The sequence below is a fragment of the Lonchura striata genome, chromosome 15, assembly GCF_050655825.1.
Source record: "Lonchura striata isolate lonStrDom1 chromosome 15, ASM5065582v1, whole genome shotgun sequence".
NCBI classification, from domain to species: domain Eukaryota; kingdom Metazoa; phylum Chordata; class Aves; order Passeriformes; family Estrildidae; genus Lonchura; species Lonchura striata.
Window position 1 is genome coordinate 9055815 of NC_140717.1, and position 20534 is coordinate 9076348.

Below are 20534 nucleotides of genomic sequence, written 5' to 3' on the forward strand. Positions count from 1 at the left end.
GAACAAGCATCTGCAAACCAACCAGGCTGGTGCTACATACTCCATTACAGTCAAACAGCACCAAGTCCAAGCTGGATTCGCCCCCGGTTATCCTACCAACCACTGAGTAGTATCGCTAAACCCGCTGTACGTGGAGCAATCCCGCAACCCGGCGATGTTCGGGTAGCAAACAGAAACCAAAGCATCCCGTGCGGACGCGGCACTCCGGAGCGCGGCCCGGCCCAGCGGCGCGGCGGGCGGGGCCGCCATGGCGGGCCGCGGGGTGGGCGGCGCGCCGCCGCGGCGGCCGCTGGGATGCGGGAGGGCTGTGGGGCGGAGCGGCGGATCGCGGCCTGGCGGCGGGAGCGGCCGCGGCCTCAGGTGAGCCAGGAGAAGGGACAGGACGGGACCGCGGCCCCGCGGCGCTGCAGGGGCTCCCCCGGGCACGCAGGGCCTCGGGCCTGCCTGCGCCGCCCGTTGCGGGGAGGGCTGTGCCGCCGCTGTGTGGGGACGGGAGGAGCGGCCCCGGCACGCCGCTGTGGGGCCGCTTCGTGCGCGCCTTGATTCGTTTTTAAAGCAAGGCGAGGATTAATCTGGGATGCGGACAAGGCCGCGGTGCTGGGATAGCCGGAGATGCGAGGAGAGGATGGAGCAGGAAGTGCTGTCCCCGCTGGGCATTCCTCGGATGCTTTTAAAATTGTAGCACCACCCTGGGACTGCGGCTGCTGGGGGATGCACGGAGCGACGGGAACCTGCTTTGGCAACAGGCCGAACTCGTGCTGCGCTTCTTTTTGTCTTTAATTACTGTTCACGTCTAAGTCAGAGACTTCGTGGTATCGTGAGACTTAAGCATGGCTTGGAAATGATTTAAATACAAACTTACCAGTTTGCTGTGAGTTGGCAGTATGTCCACAATTATACTTGAGCTCTGTGGGTGTGAGGCAGAGCTGCCTGTTTTCTGATGAGTGATCGTGGCTAATATGTTTGTCTTTTTAATTTTTAAAAGCCCCTGTTTTTTCACAACTATAGGTCCGTTTAACAGTGCTTTTTGACACAGTAACTCGGCAAAAATACTGTCTAACGCTGCTTGCACAGAAACATCATCCGTAAAACTGATCATTTACAAGAACGATGTCACTACTTCCTTTGTGCATTTCAAGTGGCTGTTTTCATTGATGAAACAGTACAAAAGGAAGTTGTTTAGAGTAATACGTTACTGTTGTAACTGAACTTTAAATAAAATATTTAGGATTAGAGCTTTAGGTTTGTGTGTTGTTTTTTCTTGACCTTGTAAGAATAGTGCTCATACAGGTGGTTGAACTCTTGCTTAATCCATGTTCCTTTTGCTGTGCATATGTGTGCTGTTGAGTCACAGGCATGTTCCAAATTCTGATGCATTCCCAGTAGTAATACCTGTACAATTTCCTTGGTTCAAATGCAATACCAGAAGGAAATCTGTAGAATTTCTGAGCTCTAAACGTCAGTTCCGAGCCAGAGCAGTGGCTCACACTTAGCATGGTCTGTGTGCAAAGGACACACTTGGGTTGTTGCATTTGCTGTAAATTTCATCTTTGGTGGAAGTGATACAGTCATTTTCCTGAATCGGAGTAAGGCAGAATTGTTAGTGTGTAAAAGAGCATTCCTTCAATTGATAATACCTATTTCTAATCAGGAAAATGAAACCACCTGGGATTGCTCATCTGGAGGGGGTTTCCCACAGTGGAGGTTAGGACATGCCAGGAACAAAGCATGGCACACAGAACAGGCTGTGCTGGATACATTTGTTAGGACTCAGTGATTCACAGAATCATGCAATTTTTTCTATTATTATTGATGTGACTCAGATTTGACATGTCTTCCTTGAATTTTGTAGTTCTTTTAGTGAGAAACCACAAATACTGCTGTTTTACTGCCATATCTTGGTGTTTCTGTCTGCTTTAAGTCTGAAAAGTGACTTCAGAATGCTGACATTGCTGAGACCATTTCCAGCACTGGGGAACCTGTGAAAGTCTTTACTCCTGCCAGTGGCTATTAAATACTGCCAAAAAAAGTATCTGAGTTATACAGCCTCTGATGGAAGGAAGAAGCCTCATTTGAGAAATCAGGAGGTCTGTTCTGCTTGTCGAGATGGTTGTAAGGTCACTCTGAAGTGCTTATTTGAAAATGTTGTTTGATATCCTTATATGGACACGCTCTTTGTACATGTTTGGTAGTGCTTTCTTTGTGCTGGTTCCTATTGAGAAGCTCCCAGTCTGCCTGTTCCTCACAGTTTACTTCTTGCATCCTGACAGGAACAAAGGAAATGACCCATTTTCCTTCCTCTCTCTTTCTCTCTCACTGGAATACTGCTCCTAGCAGAGGACAGTGGGATGGCACGTTCCAGCTGCAGCTGAACTCGGTGGCACTTTTCTCCTCTACATTTCCAACATCAAATTGTTCACGATAGGAATTTGTTGGAATCCAAAATGAAACTTTGTTGTGTTATCCACTGTTCAAAACCAGATTTGGACATTCTTATGCTGTAGCACAGTGCCCTAAGTAGGGCCCAGCATTATTTACAGATAAAGTTTCACTGCTTTTTGTAAGTTGTTGCAAATGTATCTTATCTATTCCTTTCTCCTTGAACTGTTTTGTATGTGCTGTTTTGCTTATCTCATACTGATTGAAAGAGTGCTTTGAAAATCTAAAGCAAACAGAACAGATACAGTTCTTGCTCTGGTTTGCCTTAGTTGTGGGGTTTTTTTATACATTTTGTTCTGGACCATTGATAAGAAAGTAGATGTTAAAATTTCCAGGTGTGTGAACTACCCAGAGTATTGTCAAAGATTCAGCTTCATGTTGTTTTGATGTTTGAGTCAGCTGTGTGCAGACAGAGCTGTGGGTTTCTGTGGTCAGTGATGCACAGCAAGGACTGGTCCAGCACCAAACTCTCACTAGTGAGCAGTGCTGGGAGTGCTGTGCTTGTTTGGTGCTATAAGAGGATTTAACATGTAGCATTTTGTTCATTCTGAGGTTTTGATTTTTGATGGTAGAGCATTGGGAAGGCAGCACATCCGGGAAGTTTGGTGGAATGATTTTCGAGGAAACCTCATGAGGGCAGTATAAGGAATTGCAAAATGTCAAGGCTGAGCAACTGAGCTCCCAAATGAGCCTCGGCACCTTAAGTGTTGTGGAACAGCAGGTGTTTCTGTGGGGTTTTTTGTTGTTGTTGAGCTAACACATTTCTATTCTAACAAAAGACATTGGGGAATTACTAACTGGAAGTACGAGCTGCAATCTGATGTCATCAGAGCAGCTGGGCTGCTTCTTTGGCTACAGCAACTTTTCAGTCAGAGTAAGACACAATGTGATGTGGTTTGCCTTGTAGGAAACAGGTTTTGTAAGCTGTACTTGTGGAACAGATGATTTTATGAAAAAAATGTTCTTTATACGATAACAGACTAACTTTGAAGCTGAATGTATCATAATCTGTTGACAGCAATTTTGACTCTTCTGCTTTTTAATCAAGTAACTTGAATAATGCTACAATGGTTGTGACTATACTGTCAGTTTAAAGTAGAAGTAGGGAATTTGCCATACATATTGAATCCCGAATCATTCTCCTGTCTCTATGGACAGTGAGCCTGGGCCAATTCTCCTCTGTCATTACTGTAAGAAATAGGTTAGTGTATCTACATTAGCACTCAGTAGCTATGAGTTTTCTAAACTCTTGAACAATGTTACTAATTTTATTGACAAGGTGACAACAGCGGTTTCCAAAGTTAGAAACAAGATGTCAACAGAGCAACGAGTTACTTCTGTCAGTTGGATTGTGTCTTTAAGGATATGTGACAATGGCTGGCTGGAGGCCGCAATGAGCTTTTGCATACTGGTCAAAGGAAAAGAAACTCTGGTTTTCAAAACCATTCTTAAGGGATGCTTTCCAGAATGTTTTGAGGAGTACACAAGTAGGGGCTGGCAGATTATTAGAATGAGGACCTCCCTGTTTTCCAGGCAGTGGATGCATTGGGCTTTTATTAGTAAGCAAATGAGCTGGGTATGGGGAAAAGTAGTTGGAGGAGGAAAAAAACAACTGTCCTTGCTTGTAGGGTAGCTGGTACCTGCACAGCTGCCAGGATTTTAAATGCTTGCTGAAGGGCAAATGAAATACGATGGGAGCTGAAGATCTGTTTTCTTTAGAACTCCAAGCAGCAATTATCCTAACTTCGACTTTTCCTTTGGTCCAGAGCTTGGTCTCTGCCAGGATTTGACTGTCAAACTGCCAGTGCCAGAAACTGGACTGTATCCTGCTAAAATGACTCCTGCTACCCAACAGGAAGGTCTGAACACACAGGTGCCTGCATAGGTCACTTCCTACTTTTCCAGGCCAAGAGCTGCATTGTCAACAAACCAAGCTGTGAAGTGCTCCTGCCTTCTGTGTTTCCTGTCTCTGCTCTGGGGCTGCTCTAAATGAAAGGGCTTTGCAATTGCCCTGATAACTAATCTATAGCACAGCTAACATCCTTGAGTAAAGAGATAAGGGCTTGCCAAAGTCCAGCTGTTCTGGGTGTCTGATACTAAAGAACAAATCTCTTTTGATAGTCCTTCACACTGGCATGAATTTTGCATCCAGCATGGGTTAGCCAAGTGTAGTGTCCTATTCAGCAATAGCACTTTGATGTCACTGAAAATAATGTTATGTTCTGACCCTTACCTGGGAATCATGTAGGTGTCCTGTTCTCATGAGAATTTTTGGATGTGGTAATAATTCTTGAATGTAATGTTTGGACAACATTTGCATTACATTTGCCTATCTGTGAACCATCCTTCTACAAAGACAGGATGGGTGAAAGTTTGTTATGATACTAAATTTTAATATTTTGCATTTTAAAGGAATTTTTCTGATTTGAAATTCTTAAGTATTTAAATTAAGTACTCCTGTGATTTATTTCAGAAGGAAGACATTTTGATTATGGCTTGTTTGTTCTGGTAATCCTTGAGTATGTAACACTTCATTCTACTAGAATAAAATGTGATTATTGCATGCAGTTGATCAGTTCAAAATTAAAAGTAATGTAATCTTCAAGTCACTAACATGCACTATGGCTTTTTTTTCTTCCAGTGACTGAAACTTGAAGTGAAGAAACATGTCTCAGTCAGGTGAAAAAGTAAAGGTAAAGAGATGGCTGCATAGCCAATGTTTTGTCTAGAGTCAGTTCAACTTCTGAAAACATTTGTAATTTTACTGAAGTGCTAAAATTGTGAATAAATTATACCTTGTTGCTTCAGATGTGTTTCTTAAAAGGAACTTCTTAGTAGAAACAGAGGTTGTATGTGATTCTAGTGATAGATTTTATGGTGTCCACCAGACATTCAGTCTCTGCTTACAAAGTTAAAATGGTACCTTCACCTAAGGAAATGTCATGTGACAAACCTTCATTCCTAATGGTTTTGCACACCTAGATGGGCTTTAAAAGGATTGTTAGCAAAAAAATAATTACCTTTTAAGTGATTTCCCTTGTATCCCCCCACACCACTGGAAGTGTATGGCATTGTAAAAAGCCTGTTCTCATCATAAACTCAAGTATAGAAAACATCTGGTTCCAGGTAGCCCACAGGTACCTAAATCAGATGGCTGCAGTTCTTATTTAGGCTCCTGTTAGGTTTTCAGTCAATGCGTAGCAGATGTTGGAGCAGACTGCCCTGTTTATAGTCCAAATCTCTTTGATAAGTTTTTCAGGCATGTTTCTTTTTCCTGCTTTTGTGTTAGAAGCTAAAGATTGTGAAGATAGGTGAGCAACTTAACCAGCAAAAGATACATCTCTATGTGGTTGTATCTCAGTAACCCCTCCATTAGTGTAATGTTCTTGTTTTTTACCTGTAAGCATATGCATTATTTTTGTAGAAGATAGTAGCAGCAGACACCAAATTTGAACAGAATTTTTTATTTTGAGCTGTATTTATTTCTTAAAATTAATAATAGTGTGTTCTTGCAAGCTTGCTGATTTTTATTTTTATTTTATCCAAGGGAAGAGTTTTATTTGTGTAGCTCAAGGTACTTATTTCTATTTATATCAGCCTGCTTGGTAGATGAGCCTTTTTAAGGTCTGCTTTACCATTGCAGCAAAAATGGTTTCATTCTCTATTCTTCCTTGTACTTTATATATCCCTTCACTTTATTGTGTAGAATCAAGTAAACTCTTTTTGAACTTTTTAAGGGGAAAGGGATCTCATTTACATTCAACCTTTGTTTTCTTGTCAGTTTTCCGACTCGGCAGGCTATGTGGGATTTGCTAATCTGCCCAACCAGGTTCATAGGAAATCTGTGAAGAAGGGCTTTGAATTCACACTCATGGTGGTTGGTGAGTTCTTTAAGTATTTTTGACTGTTATACAACAACATTTCTTTCACATAGATGTATACATCTTCCTACTTAGCAATTGACTGTTACACAGTAGAAAAATCTTTGAACCTCTATACACTTTCTAATTACATCTGTTACTATTTTGTCATGTTTAGTAGGAGGGAGTATTTATAGTGATTAAAGAGGAAGACTTGGAGCCAACAGGACATTTTGCCATTTCTGATTCATCGTCAGATGACAGGGGTAGTTGTTTAATCTTTCTCTCTTATTTCCCTACTGAAGGCATGAATGCACACAGTGAGTGTTTTGCTGTTGAAATGGTGATGCTGCTGTTGTGTTTTCTGCTGTTCTGTACTGACTCACTCTAGTGTCAGAGATAAACCTGTAATTTGCCTGTTCTGTCAATGAGCACCTCTGAGTCTTTTCGATGGAGAGTCCTTTAGGCACAAAGCTCTTCCTAGTGATGTTCAGTTATGTTTACATTAAATCAGTTTAATGGTTTGCATGTGCAAAGGGAGTCCACAGTACTGTTACCCTTTTGTAGCAGCTAGTGAAAAATGAAAATGTGCTCTGTAGTACCATTTGGGATTACTTGGTGACAATATCCAGCAGTGTTTGTGAGATAAACAGGTAATTTGTGATAATTGTAGAATTCTTCTGTTGTGTCATTTGTGATGAGAAATACAGATAATTTTTTCATCTCTAATTTCATGTTAGTAGCATCTAAAATAATATGGCAGCTTGGTCTAAATGCTGGCTCCTTTGATTCCTTGAATTAGGAAACAAGCGATTTTTTGAAACTCAGATTTAGTAGTTAAATTTGCATGTTTAACTTCATTACTTAGATATAGCACAACATTTGTATCATTTGAAGTTGCATAATGATGACATTTTTCAGGTGAATTTTGAACAATTTGCTGTATGATTTTCAATTTCATACAACCTATATGAGCTTAAGTGTAAGGGTGCAAAACTTGACTATTAGTTTGGGACTGCTTTACTCATTTGTCTTCCCCGCAGTGTTCCAAGTTTAATTTGTAGCTTAGGAAAACCTTCAAACTCTCAGAAATTTTCAGCAGGAGAGTTGAAGCTCCGCATTTTGTAAGTTTAAATGAAAATTTCTCTCAAGTAACTGAGCTATCTCTAAATCTATAGTCCAAGTGCTATATAACCTTTCAGCTTTTATTGTGACATCTGTTACAGTAAACTTACAATTTTCATGTAACATTTAGGAGAACACTGGAGGCTTGTTTTTCCGGTGTTTTCAAAGTGCTTAGCTGAACCTTTGATGTTTTTATATCAAAAGCTAGGGTGGATCCTGATGAACAAATTATTTTTCCTCCATAATGTGGGCTCGGAGAAAGACAAGGTACTTTAAAATTCTTGGAGTAAAAAGTGTATATGCTAAATAACCTGAATTATTTTGTTTTTAGGTGAGTCTGGCTTAGGAAAATCCACTTTAATTAACAGTCTGTTCCTGACTGATCTTTATCCAGAACGTTATATTCCTGGAGCTGCAGGTAAATGTGGTTTGCAGTTCCTCCAGCACACTCCATCCTATAAAATTTCACGTTCTTTCAGTTAATATTGCTTCATTCTTTACCCATTACACCACTTCATCATGCTGTATTTACATTTCCTAAATTATGTTTTGTAGCGCTGTCATTTTCTTATTTAGATTTCCTTTCAAACATGGCTTTTATTTCTTTATCAGTTGCTATTAAAAAAATAACCCTCACAAACATTTTAGGTATCAATATACCTAAATGTGGTTTTGCTCTAATCCCTATTTCTTCTTACTACTTTTTGTCTTTAGTGCATTAAATTCTGGTTAGAGGTGTAAATAACCTTTTGACAAATAATCTATTGAGTATTATTTTATTTTTGCATATTTTCATAAGTAAACCCATGTTTTAGTTAATTGTTCCTTGTTTACTTAGAAAAACATGGTGTTTAATTCTGCTTACTGCTTTGTGTGTTTTGATAAAATATTTTATGTCATGTAGGTTACAACACACTTGAGCTTGTAGTTCCTCCTCTGTGTCTCTCTCCTGTGGAGGTCTCTGCAGGAATTGATAGGCAAATAACAATCCTAATGTTCCTTTATTTTAGAGAAAATAGAGAGGACAGTTCAAATCGAAGCTTCTACAGTAGAGATAGAGGAGCGAGGGGTGAAGCTGCGTTTAACTGTAGTTGACACACCAGGATATGGAGATGCCATTAACAGCCAGGACTGGTATGTGTGGAAATACTGCTTTGTTAATAAAGTGTGTGTCTTACACAAACACGATTCTAGTGTGTCTGGTAGTTTCTACAACTTCAGTTTCAATTTTCTAAACACTTTTGATGTTTTTAAAAGTTTTGTAGGGTGTGTCTGTGATTCTGCCTCAAAATTAACAGCCTCTTCTTCAAAAAATTTCTCTGAGCACTGCAGTCAGCTTTTTGTCTCTATGGCCATTCCAATAGAGCAAAATTCTGGTGGAGGGAAACTTTTTGTCTTTTACTTTCTGTGTCTCTGGCCCATCCAGTTTCCATGTTTGTAAAACAGTTCTTTTCATTCCCTGTCCTCTATATGCAGCATCTTGGGTACAGCTGGTGTTTTTTTATGATGAAGTTACCAATTGGCTCTCTCTTGCCCAAATATCACCAACAATCTAAAAAAGGATGAAATAATTGTCTGTAGATACACTGGAAAATAATTGCTTTAGCATAATGATTATGAAGAAAAAAATCTATATAAGTCTATGCAATTTGTAACAAAATAAGTTCATAAATGTAATTTCCAAATAATCACATTCAGACAATTCTCTTTAACTGTGGAAAGCTGATTAATTTTTTCAAATAAAGATGAGATTTCCTTACTGGGATGCTTCTAGTTTCAATGGATTAAAACTTTGAATTTTCACATGATTGTCTTCTAAGAAGTGCCAACAATATGTATTTTACTCAGTTGTTAATTTTGTTGACACTTTATTTGTGGTGGTGGTGGTAATGCCAAGACAAACAAGGATCACTGTGCAGAGAAATGGAACATAAATACATAATACAAAATGGAACATAATACAGGTTGATTTGAGTCCTTCACTGTAAGTTAAAGATCAGGAAATAGATAAATAGCAGATAAAAGAAACATATATAATGCTAATGGAATGTTTTGTAATCTTTCATTGACAGAATTATGTACCTGCAGTGTTCTTATTATCAGATGGTTTTTCTCTTCTTTCTATGGTGTAGATGTAGGAACACAGTAAAAGTCAAGGCAGTGAAGTTCTGTAAAACACTGTAAATGAAAGTCTGAAAGTGAAGCTCTAGTGAGATTTCTATTTTCTTTCCACTTTTCCTACTTTAGTAAGTTGAAAAAAAATTGAACTTTTGGAATAACACAAAGGCATCTTTCTGGGCTGCATCATGATCTTGCTTATTTTGTGCACTGTTGACTAGAGCTTCCTTCCGCTGGAGCCGAGAGCTCTGCAGCCTGTGCATTGTGTTACAGAGAGCTCTTCCTGTTGATTGTATTCTAATGCCCTTTGTTTATTCTGCTCAGATGTTTCTTAGAGACCTACGTGTTCAGATTTTCCCCTTTCTTTTTGGAGGCTTTCTGAATAGAATCATTGCATGGTGATTCAGAGCTGAGTAGAACAATTTATACGTAATTTTATGTGACAAATATGAAACATCAAATACACTACAGGAACAAATACTACTTACATCTTACAAAATAAAAAGATGTAGTTAATGGTATCTCTTTAGTCTACTTATGTCACATGAAAAGCCTTTCAGCCGTGGTAAGTGTCATTTTGACAAAGTGTCTTAATCTTTACAGGATGTCTCAGGGACTTGGATGAGCAGACTTTTTGTTTTGATCTGTGAAGACTAACCCAGTGCAACCACCTTCCTTCCTTGGTAGTTCAGAGGAAGGAGCAAGTTCATGTTCTTGAACTTATGTTTGTGTTCAAGCACATTTACTGCAGTTGTGGTTCACTGATAGTGCTGATCATGATCCAAGATTTATAAAGCCCTTTTTTTGGGAAGGCTGCAATTTGTACAGACTATTTGTTTTTTGAGGTGCCAAATTTTACTAAGGCTATTTTTAAGCACAGGTAAATCAAACTGGCATGGTGTCTCTAGGAGGTTGCAGTCACTGGCAGTGTTTCAAGTATCTTTCTTCTGAGTAGGTTCCCTAATGGCTTTTAGTCTTTTGGGCTTTTATGCGTTGATGAAAGGGCTAAATTTTAGAGTTTGACTTTCAGGGATGGGAGCTGAGGTAGATTTTTATGTATTTTATGTCAAAGAAAAAGTGCTGATAAGGATTTTTTGCTAATAAGAGTATGTCCAGGAAGTCTACTGGATTGGAAAAACAGCAGTGTTGGATTAGGAAATGATTTGCTGTAGATTTAGTACAACACATTTTCTGAAGTAGAGTAATTTTTGTTTTCTGGATGCTACTGTACTTAAAACAATTTGAAAGGTAAGGTGGAGGTGAACCACAGTTTACGGTGGTGATTTTTTTAAGATTCTATGTGAAGCTTTTAAGATTCTGTGTGAAGTTGGCTGGAGTTCTGTATTCTAGAACCAGACCCAAACCTAGGATTGCTCATGACATCAGTTTAGGGGTGTGTTTGGAGAAAAGCAAAATTCTTTGTGGTGGGAGGTTTGACGCATTCACCATCTTTCCCATGTATAAGTACATTGGGATCATGAGAGAAGCGTGTCCTTAAAATAACATTCTTCATGAGAAGAGAGGGGATCTAATCAGGGGAGGAAAAAATTGCTTAATGCTTAGATTTGCTTTGATATCTGACCTCAAAAATGTGGTTGACAAAAACAGACTAGAGGTGAACTTGTTAGACATTGCTGATCACACTCATTATTTCATCTTGCTTGCAGTGTCACAGGTCATTCTTTGATAGCTGCTCTCAGCTCTTTGGCTGCTGCTAATTTTTTTTTTTTTTTTTTTTTCCCTAAACTGACTTAGGTTACATTTTATGGGTTTTGGCAGCTTGATAATATTAATTTTGCCCCAGTGGGCTTAAATGCAGCGTTTGTGTTGTTTGCTGTTACAATACAGGATGTGCTATCTCCCAAGTTATGACAGCACTGTGGTGTAAGCCAGGTGTTTCCCGGAAGTCAGGAGGTACAGGACACTAACACCATATTTATAGGGAAAATTATAGCTGTTAGACCTAGAAAACTGCACGTAAACTAATTACATTACCAGAGAAATGTGTGATAGTTCTTTCCCATTGTTATTGTTTGGTTTCTGTCCTAGTATTTGCATGTCTTCAGTCTTGTTACCTTTTACCAGCTAAGAGAGATATTGAAGATTAATAGGAACAAAAACCATATTGATGTGTTTCAGCACATTTAGGTATTAAGTTACTATTTCCTAATGAGTAGCATTAAGGTCAAAGCCAAATGAATTCCATTTTTTGCTTTGTTGTCTTCTGTAATATGACTTAGAATAGCCAAATCTTGCAACGATGTAAACTTGTGTGTATATATATTCTACCGTGGATTTATTCCTTCTCAATCCAAAAGCTTACTTAGCTTTGAAGAGTCAAATTCCCTCCAGGATCTTTTCCATCATTCTTGTTACTTTCTTTTATTATCTCCTTTGCAGCCTTGCAGCTCTGGGTCAAATGTTGCTGCCTATCACAGTGTTTGCCAGCATTCCATGTTCATTTTCCAAATTATTAATTTTCTTTTCTGTTATCTGCTCTGTTTCCTCCTTAAATGTATCTCATCAAGTTTGTGTTTTCTCAGCAACAGAAATATGGATGTTCCTATTTCTCAAGTTAAGCTTTCTGCTTAGTTTTTTCTCAAGTAGTTTAAGACACGATCATGATACACAGTTATCTGCCTAACCTTATTTACGTCAGCTGTTCACTTCCCTTCCCCTGCAGTACCTAATATAAAGTGTCCTTTTAAGTAAATGGTGTTTGCAGGTGTCTGCATACTCTGGAATAGCTTAAAATGATCTTCTTATGCATTATTTTCTATTCTCTCTCTAGTCACTGCTCTCTGTGTCTGCTTAATCTGTGATCAGATTTTGTGCTCATTTACTTCTTTGTAGGGAATATTTTAAATTGCCTTGAACTAAGTAGGAGGTTTTTTTTTTCATTGCCATCAGAAAAGAATTCTGTAAGGTAACAAAAATAGCTTAATAAATCATGTGATGCTTGAGTGCATGACTTGCAAATGTATTTGTACTTAATTCAAGCAGAATATCAGAATTTTCATAGGTAACTATAGAAACCTGGCTCTAGGTTCAGGATTGTAAATCAAGAGGATATCCGGGATATATCATTCATCAACCAGTTTAAAAACAAATCCTCAGCCCCTACCGCCAGAAAAAAGGCAGAAAAATCCTCAATCTTCTGTTCCTGTGTTGTCTCAGCACCAAGTGCTTTTTTCTGAGCTTGCACTTGAACTTTTTATCCAGTGAACAGAGTAACACTTGAAATTGGCTCTAGGCATAAGTTGACACTTGGCGATTGTTGTGAAAACACCCTTTTGCATTATCAAAATATTTTTCCTCAGTACTGGATAAAATGCTAGGAAGTTGAATTTTCTGTAACAGTCATGTTTTTAATAAGAGTGTGTTTCTCCTTCTGTTCTTATCTTTTCATGATACTTTCCTTATTATTTAAAGCTGATGTAAGATGCCTCTCTTTTTCCCCCTTCCCATACCACAGCTTCAAAACAATTATTCACTACATTGACAACCAGTTTGAGCGATACCTACATGATGAGAGTGGTCTGAACAGGCGGCACATCATAGACAACAGAGTCCACTGCTGCTTCTACTTCATCTCTCCTTTTGGGCATGGGTAAGGAAAAGCTTGAGCTTTTGTACTTTAGGGTGTCGTACCTTCATAACAGTTCATAAGTCTGTTTGTTACTTGAACTGGTAACTCAGCAGTAATGTTGAGTTACCAAGCTGTCAAATAGCAGTGCAATTAAAACAGTCTATGGAGATTAGTGCTCTCTTTTACTTTATCCCCTTTTGCATTTAATACTGTTTCAAGACAGTCAGTACTGCATTGTTTGTAACTCAGAAACAAATGCTTTTAATATCCACTTCATTATATAGAGACAGTTTTAATTACAACTTAAACTTTGCACAACCAAGTTGATAAGCAAGGGCATTAGGCTTAATAGTTTATTATGAAAATAATATTATGTGGACACTTGAAATAAATAATTTGTAATACATTTGGTCTGTTATAAAACAAACAGCACAAGATTCCATGCCTATTTTAAATCTTTTTTTTTCCCTGCTTGTTGGCAGACTGAAGCCATTAGATGTAGAATTCATGAAGGCTCTTCATGGAAAGGTCAACATTGTCCCTGTGATTGCCAAGGCTGACACCCTGACGCTGAAGGAGAGAGAGAGGCTGAAGAGAAGAGTAGGTCTAACACTTGATCATGAGAACAGAGCAACCCATACAATATTAAGGCAAATATAAAGTAATTTCAAACTGAAGAGAGGTGAATGATATTGGCCAAGGACCTAATCTTGGGGAAGTGTGAGGTGGGAAATCTTCACTGAATTCTGATGTGCTTTGCCAGTTACACTTGCTAAGAATGTGGCTGTTCTTGGCTTCATGTATCTAAGCAAATGGGGCACCCAGTAGCAACTCGGTTTGTAACAAGGGTTCAGACAATCCTGAAAGAAGAAGTGGAGAGATGTCTGAGAGCAGTGGCCCAAGTGCCCCTTAGTGCTGGGAGTGCACTAGGTGTGTTTTGAGGGCATGTCTTCAGTTTCATCCAGAAGGTACTTGGGTTGTGCACTCTGCTGTGTGGTTTGTGGTAAAATGTGGTTGGAAACTCTTAAAATAAGTGCACCCATGGTACAAACAAACTAAAACACTAATACAGAGACAAGACAGTTGGGTTAATATATGAGCAGGATGCTTTTGTGGCTCCATTGTTATAGGAAAATGCATGTTGTTGTGTGAACATGTGAACATTTTTCCTGCTGGGTTATGTGTTCATCTGAAACACCAGGACATAGTCAGGGTTGTAGTGGAGACAGTGTAGTCTTTCCAGACAGTGGTACTAAAATCATTCTTTGCTTTGCAAGGTTTACTCAGCATCTTGAAATTTTATTTTTTGACAAAACTTCCAAGAGAGACCAGCTTTTGCCAGATATGACATTGTAGTGAATTAATTGGAATAATGTCAATATTTGTGGTTGTACAAGTCTTTAACCTTAAATCGAATTTCCATTTTATTGCATCATCTGAGCAGTGAATGTAAATATTTAATCTGCTCTGATTTATTCTCTTTCATTGAGAATGACTTTGTGCACCTTGTTAAAGTGTAGGTGGTGTGATTGTATTATGTATGCTTAGAGGTGGCCCAGTAAAATTTGTTGAGATCAGAAGCTTTGTCACATTCAATTGACTCAAAACCAGTACAGTAATTTATAAAGTTTAATGAGTTTGAACCCTGCAAAGCCTATGAATTTTTACAATTTTAAAGCTTTACTCTTTGAGTAGTGTAGGGATAATTAGTACTTCTAAATTGCAGTCTGTATTTTACACCAGAGCAAACCATTTTATAAGGTATCTTTTATATTACATTTTCATGCGTGACATAGCAGTTTTGATTGTGAACCTGTGACTTCCTGTGGACATTCAGAATGATTATTAGATCTTTATTCCAAGGGTGTTTGTGTTTGGAGTATTTTTCTATTTTCTTGAGGAAGGACTACAGTTTTATTTATTGAGAAAATAGTATAGACAAAATCATGCTGCAAAGCAACACATTGGCTGAACTCCACCTAAATTCAGAGGATTTATTTGGCACTTTTTTGAGTGAACCAGTGCCACAGTGGTAGGTGTGGCCATGGTTTGTGTGGGCAAATTAAAAGCTACATTTTGACAAGGTGAGGTACTGCTGGCATTGCTGCTGTATTCTATAAAGCTGAGTGATGTGAGAAAACTTGCCCAAGAGATGGAATGAATTCTTCATAGCTGGGAAAGTTAAAAGTGGGGACAGTGTGACTGTATAAAACTTGTCTGCAATGCAGGCAAACATCCACTGAAGAGAGGAGGAAATACTTGTACAGAAATGAGCAGCTTTATGGTGAATCAAGTGAAAGGAGGGAGGAAATGTTAAAAAGTTAATTCATTGATACCTTTGGATCTTGCTGGGAGAAATTCTGGCCAGGCTCTTGAACTTTAATTTTCTTCCTCCACAAATATTATAAGGTAACAACAGGTGCACTGTGTTCAAATTGAAGGAACTCGCAGGGAAATCATAGAGCAAAAATGTGGCTGATTGTGTAGGTTTTATTGCTTTTATTTTTCTGTTACTGTACTGACTTTGTGAAAGATCTTTATCTCGCATTATTTGTGGAACTGCTACTTTTTGTAAAATCCTTGTAATTCACCCTTTCAGCAGTGTGCTTCAGGCTCAGTGTCCGTAGTTGCTTACTTTTTGGTTCAGCATTTGGAAGCAGAACAATGTTGAAAGATTTGAAGGAGGCGTTTAAGTGGAACATTAATTATTTAAAAATAGAATTCACTGGGAATTTAACTTTTAACTAACTAATCTTTGAAACAGTCTGGACTTAGACATATGAACACCAAATTTATGCACTGGCAAAATACAAGATGAAGGGCATCTGTAGTCTAAGGGAGTGGTTAGGGAGCAGGTAAACAAGTTTTCCTTATTTTTATAGTGCTGGCAAAGGTCACTCTGCAAACTGAGTTTATATTAAGTCAAATGTATAATGTGCTTCCAAAGCTTTGAAAATCAAAGCTACTGTATATTGTTCTAACTCAAAGCATCTTGGCCAACAGAGTCTCTAATCAAGAATAGGAATCAAAGTCCTGCTTTGCTGACGCAGCTTGAAGTCTTACTTTTTTTAGATGTTTCTGCCATTTGGCCGTCAATCTGAAGTAAAATGTTTTTGTTTTACCGCTATGGACTAAGCAGCAAGATTAGCTCGTGGTGCTTGCAAAGGAAACCCAGCTTGGAGTAATTCCTGTTTGGGCTTTCTGGAATTCAAAGTTATTTTTTCAAACTCTTGAGTGGGAAGAAATGCACGACAGTTTCACAAGCTGTGCCATGCAAGGGTGCTAAGGAAACATGCTCAAAAGAATGACTTCATGAGAGGGGAATTAATATTTTGACTTTTTTTTTAATTTCCCATGGGAAGGCTAATCTGTAGGAACACAGAATCCTCTGAGGCCAATAAAATTCAGATTTGAAGAAGCAAAATGCTGTTTCATTGTTAGGAGCATAAAATACAGTTTGTTTTTATTGCAATTCTTTTTCCTTTCAGGAAAGCACTAGGTTTAACAGCTGTAATATATTATTCTAGCACCCCTTGCTGTTGGCTTTCCCGTTATTGTTCCACTTGCATTTTATCTGAAAGATCTCAGCCAGGTTAAATGTGCTTTCTTGTTTTATGCAACTACTTAAAGGCATGGAACTGCAGTGCTGCCCCACTCATCCCAGCTGTACATCTTTTATTGTAATTTGGTGACAATTCAGGTCTCTTTCATTTTGCAAAACACTAATATACATTGATTTAAATGTCATCATGTGAATGTCTTAATTGCTATTGGCAACATTTACTCCCAGATTTCTTTTCTCTCTATAAAATATTGCTCTCTGTGTAAGTGGGGTCTTGTGGTACTTTGCTCAGTGTGCATGCGTGTGTGAGTGAGGGGGATGTTTATATACTTGGCAGGAAAACAGTGTCAGGGAACAGCTGTGGCTCATACATGGTATTTCCTCTGCTAATGGTCTGGAGAATTGTTTTCTTTTAAACACCTGTTAAATAACCAAATTCTGGTTGGACAATTTTAATTTATTCTGTAACTGTTGGTTGCCATAATGACAGAGGATGGATGAGCCCAACAATACTCAGAGAAGGCTCATTAAGATCTCCCTATTTGAAGTCTGCTTATTTTCATGCTACCAAGTTAATTTCCAGTTGTATACACAGTAATAGCATCCTAAATCCTTACATAGGCTCCTCTGAATATTTTTACCATTACTTCAAAACTTTCCCTGAATTTGCCCAGACTTTTTCTGTGCTGAGAGTTCATTGAGCAACATTGAGCAGGGCAGCTGCTTGGTTCAGATGCTGTTGGTGGGGTTACAGTTGCTGCTCTAGGAAGTTTGCACAGTTCTTCTCTTAGTCTGCTGAAACATCCAAGATCCCTTTGGAGAGAGTCATTGTAGAATCTCGGCATTCTTCCTGCTCTCCTTATAGCACCACACTTCCTTTACTGAAGGTAACTCTTGTCAGTGTGTTTGATGCAGTGACGAGCTGTTTTAAGTATATTAAGTAGTGTGGCAGCAGAAATATTCTCCTTGGTTTTGAAAAAGGAATTGACTTGTGCCACTTTTTGAAACTGCCAAAGGCCTAGATTTATGCTGCCTGCTCACCCCTGCAGGAAAAGAATGTGCCCAGAAATACAGATACTGTATTTTTAATGTTACCCTCAGACATTAATGACCAAGAAAACTTCTGAAGAACAGGGTCTTTTTCTTAGTAGATTTTTAATGACTTTCTCCAGTTTAAGTGGATAATAAGCTTTTATCTTTTTTGATTCAAGAGGCACTAGGCACTGTCTTCTACATTTTTGAACGTATCAAATGCGCAAAAATATACTTTGACATGGGGTGAGTGGTTTTGATTCTGTAACTAATGAATTCCTTCTTGTTATTTCTACTCTTTTTTTCATATTAACCTCACTTGGCTTCTGCATTTGCCTTGTAAATCTTCTGGAATTTTAAAATTATTTACTTGCTATGTTTTCCAAAAATACTTTTTTTTTTTGTGCCTTTTAAAAAATCTTCAAACCTGTGCTATTTTGCAGTTTGGACACTGAGTCAGGTGAATATTGGTGACTAGTTAAACAATTTCATATATTTTTAACTGAATACCTCTACAATTAATTAAGAGTATTATTCTTTCTCTTTTGCAAACTTTCAGGTTCTGGATGAGATTTCTGAGCATGGCATTAGGATTTATCAGCTCCCTGATGCAGATTCTGATGAAGATGAAGAGTTTAAAGAACAAACTAGAGTTTTAAAGGCAAGTTTCACTCCTAGTTTATAATTTTGCTGCTGTAGTTCTTCAATCTACAACATGCCTAAAGGTACTTTATTCTTTTTACAATGTGTCGAAAATTTCAGTTTCCTTTGTGTGTTGACTCTGAATTATAATCCCTTTTATTCCAGTCTCCGCTGCATCAGAATTCCAAGTGTAGTGTGTCTTGACTTTCTCTTCTTTCCTCTTTTTAAATGTAAACCGCTGTTCACCATGAACTATTATTTGCAGTCTGTTTTCTGACTCAAACGTTTTAACATGTGAGCAAGGAGTGAGATTGTGTGTGTTACAGTTGCTGTACTAATTAACAACTTGCCTCGTGTTAAAGCAGATAATCAAGCTTTTACTGAAGTAATTTCCTCTTTGTGCTTACAGAGGTGTTTGAAGAATGAGTCTGAAATTCTCTTTCTAGCTACTTCACTCTGCATCTGAAGTATGTTTCTGTTGGCTGTTCTCCATGTTATGTCAGATGACACATTATGCCCAAACTGTACTTTAACAACAGTCCAGTGTTCCTAAAGTGAAGTGTCATTTCCTTTTGGGCCTCTGTTAAAACAAGTTGATCATAACACAGCTACAGGTGCTCATAAGGAGAGGTTGCATTGCCTAGAATGGGATTCGTTGGTGCGAGAGGGTTTTAGTAGAGAGTGTTTGGCAACATTTATTTTCCCCCTGTCTTGCCTGTTACTTGAATTGTTGTGCTTTCTTTAAAAGAAAGACAAAGCAAAATACAAAAACTAACCAACCAAAAATCAAAACAGTAACTTGTTTTTTCTGTCTCAACTAGGCTAGCATTCCCTTCGCTGTTATTGGATCCAATCAACTTATTGAGGTGAAGGGGAAAAAAATCAGAGGCCGCCTGTATCCCTGGGGAGTTGTTGAAGTTGAAAATCCAGAGCACAATGATTTCCTCAAGCTGCGCACAATGCTGGTGTGAGTAATGGTAAAATGATCCCATCTCCTGTGGTGACGTAACTGCCACAGTGACTAAAAACCTATAGCAACCTTAATTCCTTTATTTAAAACTATCCCTGATGCCAGTGTAGAGTTAGATTTTAGTCCCCTGCAGCTTGTTTTCCTGCTGTACCCTCTGATCTCTCAATTCAGGAAATATTTTCTGTATTTTATGTTGTCAGATATATGTGATGGTTTTATGCCTTATGTGAACTGATCTGATGGCTGTACATACCAACTGAAGTTTTGTTATTGTGCAGTTGGTGGGGCAGAGAGGCTTTTAAAATACTCTTCAAAGTGAAGAATATTCCAAAAGCAAAGTGCAATTTTCTTGGCAGCATGGGAAATCCTTTGTTAAATATGATACCCCACCCCATTATGATTTTAGCTGATACGGATATTCTGCCTGCGTAAATGGTTTTAAGTGATTTTTTTTTTTTCAAGACGATGTTTGGCTATTGTTGGAAATTAATTCCGTTGTGTCATTCCAGATTCCTTCAGCATTGGGCAGGGATTGCCCTCTGCTGGGCACTGGGAGCAAGTGGGTTTTCCTTTTTTTTCTTGGCAATTGGAAATTGTTGAGCAATGTCAGCTGTTGTGTGAGCCAAGCAGCTCCACCTAGTTCCCAGTAGCAAATTATATTTGACAGGACTTAAAAGTAATAAAATACTTTTGGAATTAAAATATCTTTCTGAATTACTGTTCTTAACACTGCAAACTGGTATAAACAACTCATCTGAAATAGTTAATGACCAAGAGGAGGACAGCATATTTTGGGTCTTTGAATAATATTGGTGGGGTACTTAGGAATGAATTAAAGATCAATGAACTTAAAAGCAGAGTTCTGGCTGGCTTGGTCTGTAACGATTTACTTTTCTGGTAAATACATCCATTAGATTAAACAGAAACAAAAGATAAAAGGGTGTTTTTCTTTGCTTTGCTGAGTGTTCAGTAGCCCTTTGCCTGTTCTAGGACACACATGCAGGACCTGCAGGAGGTGACCCAAGACTTGCACTATGAGAACTTCCGTTCCGAGAGGCTAAAACGCACTGGCAAGTAAGTGTGTGCTGCCCCTGGGCTCTGCTGCTCCTCATTGCCCACTGACAGGGGACTTGCTCTTCCTCCTAACTAATCCCACCTCTAAACTATTACTTCTGATGAGATTTCAATCTGTGGAAT

The 20534-nt window shown here is 38.6% G+C and overlaps 1 protein-coding gene across 8 annotated transcripts in view; it reads left to right on the top strand.

The window, feature by feature from the left end:
- The first annotated feature begins 309 nt into the window (after positions 1–309).
- Positions 310–20534, top strand: part of LOC110478099 (septin-2) — a 35048-nt gene continuing 14823 nt past the window's right edge. For 2 of the 8 annotated variants that reach the window (XM_085592711.1, XM_085592710.1), the window contains exons 1-11: positions 310–360; positions 4206–4312; positions 5081–5132; positions 6221–6320; positions 7756–7842; positions 8435–8558; positions 13018–13152; positions 13614–13731; positions 18285–18386; positions 19189–19334; positions 20328–20411. In XM_085592711.1, coding sequence (XP_085448837.1) covers positions 5106–5132; positions 6221–6320; positions 7756–7842; positions 8435–8558; positions 13018–13152; positions 13614–13731; positions 18285–18386; positions 19189–19334; positions 20328–20411 — 923 coding nt within the window. In that variant the 5' untranslated portion in view covers positions 310–360; positions 4206–4312; positions 5081–5105. Of the gene's footprint in view, positions 361–4205; positions 4313–4913; positions 4959–5080; positions 5133–6220; positions 6321–7755; positions 7843–8434; positions 8559–13017; positions 13153–13613; positions 13732–18284; positions 18387–19188; positions 19335–20327; positions 20412–20534 lie in introns of those variants that run through there. The other 6 variants (XM_085592714.1, XM_085592712.1, XM_021544542.3 and 3 more) reach the window with 4 other exon arrangements.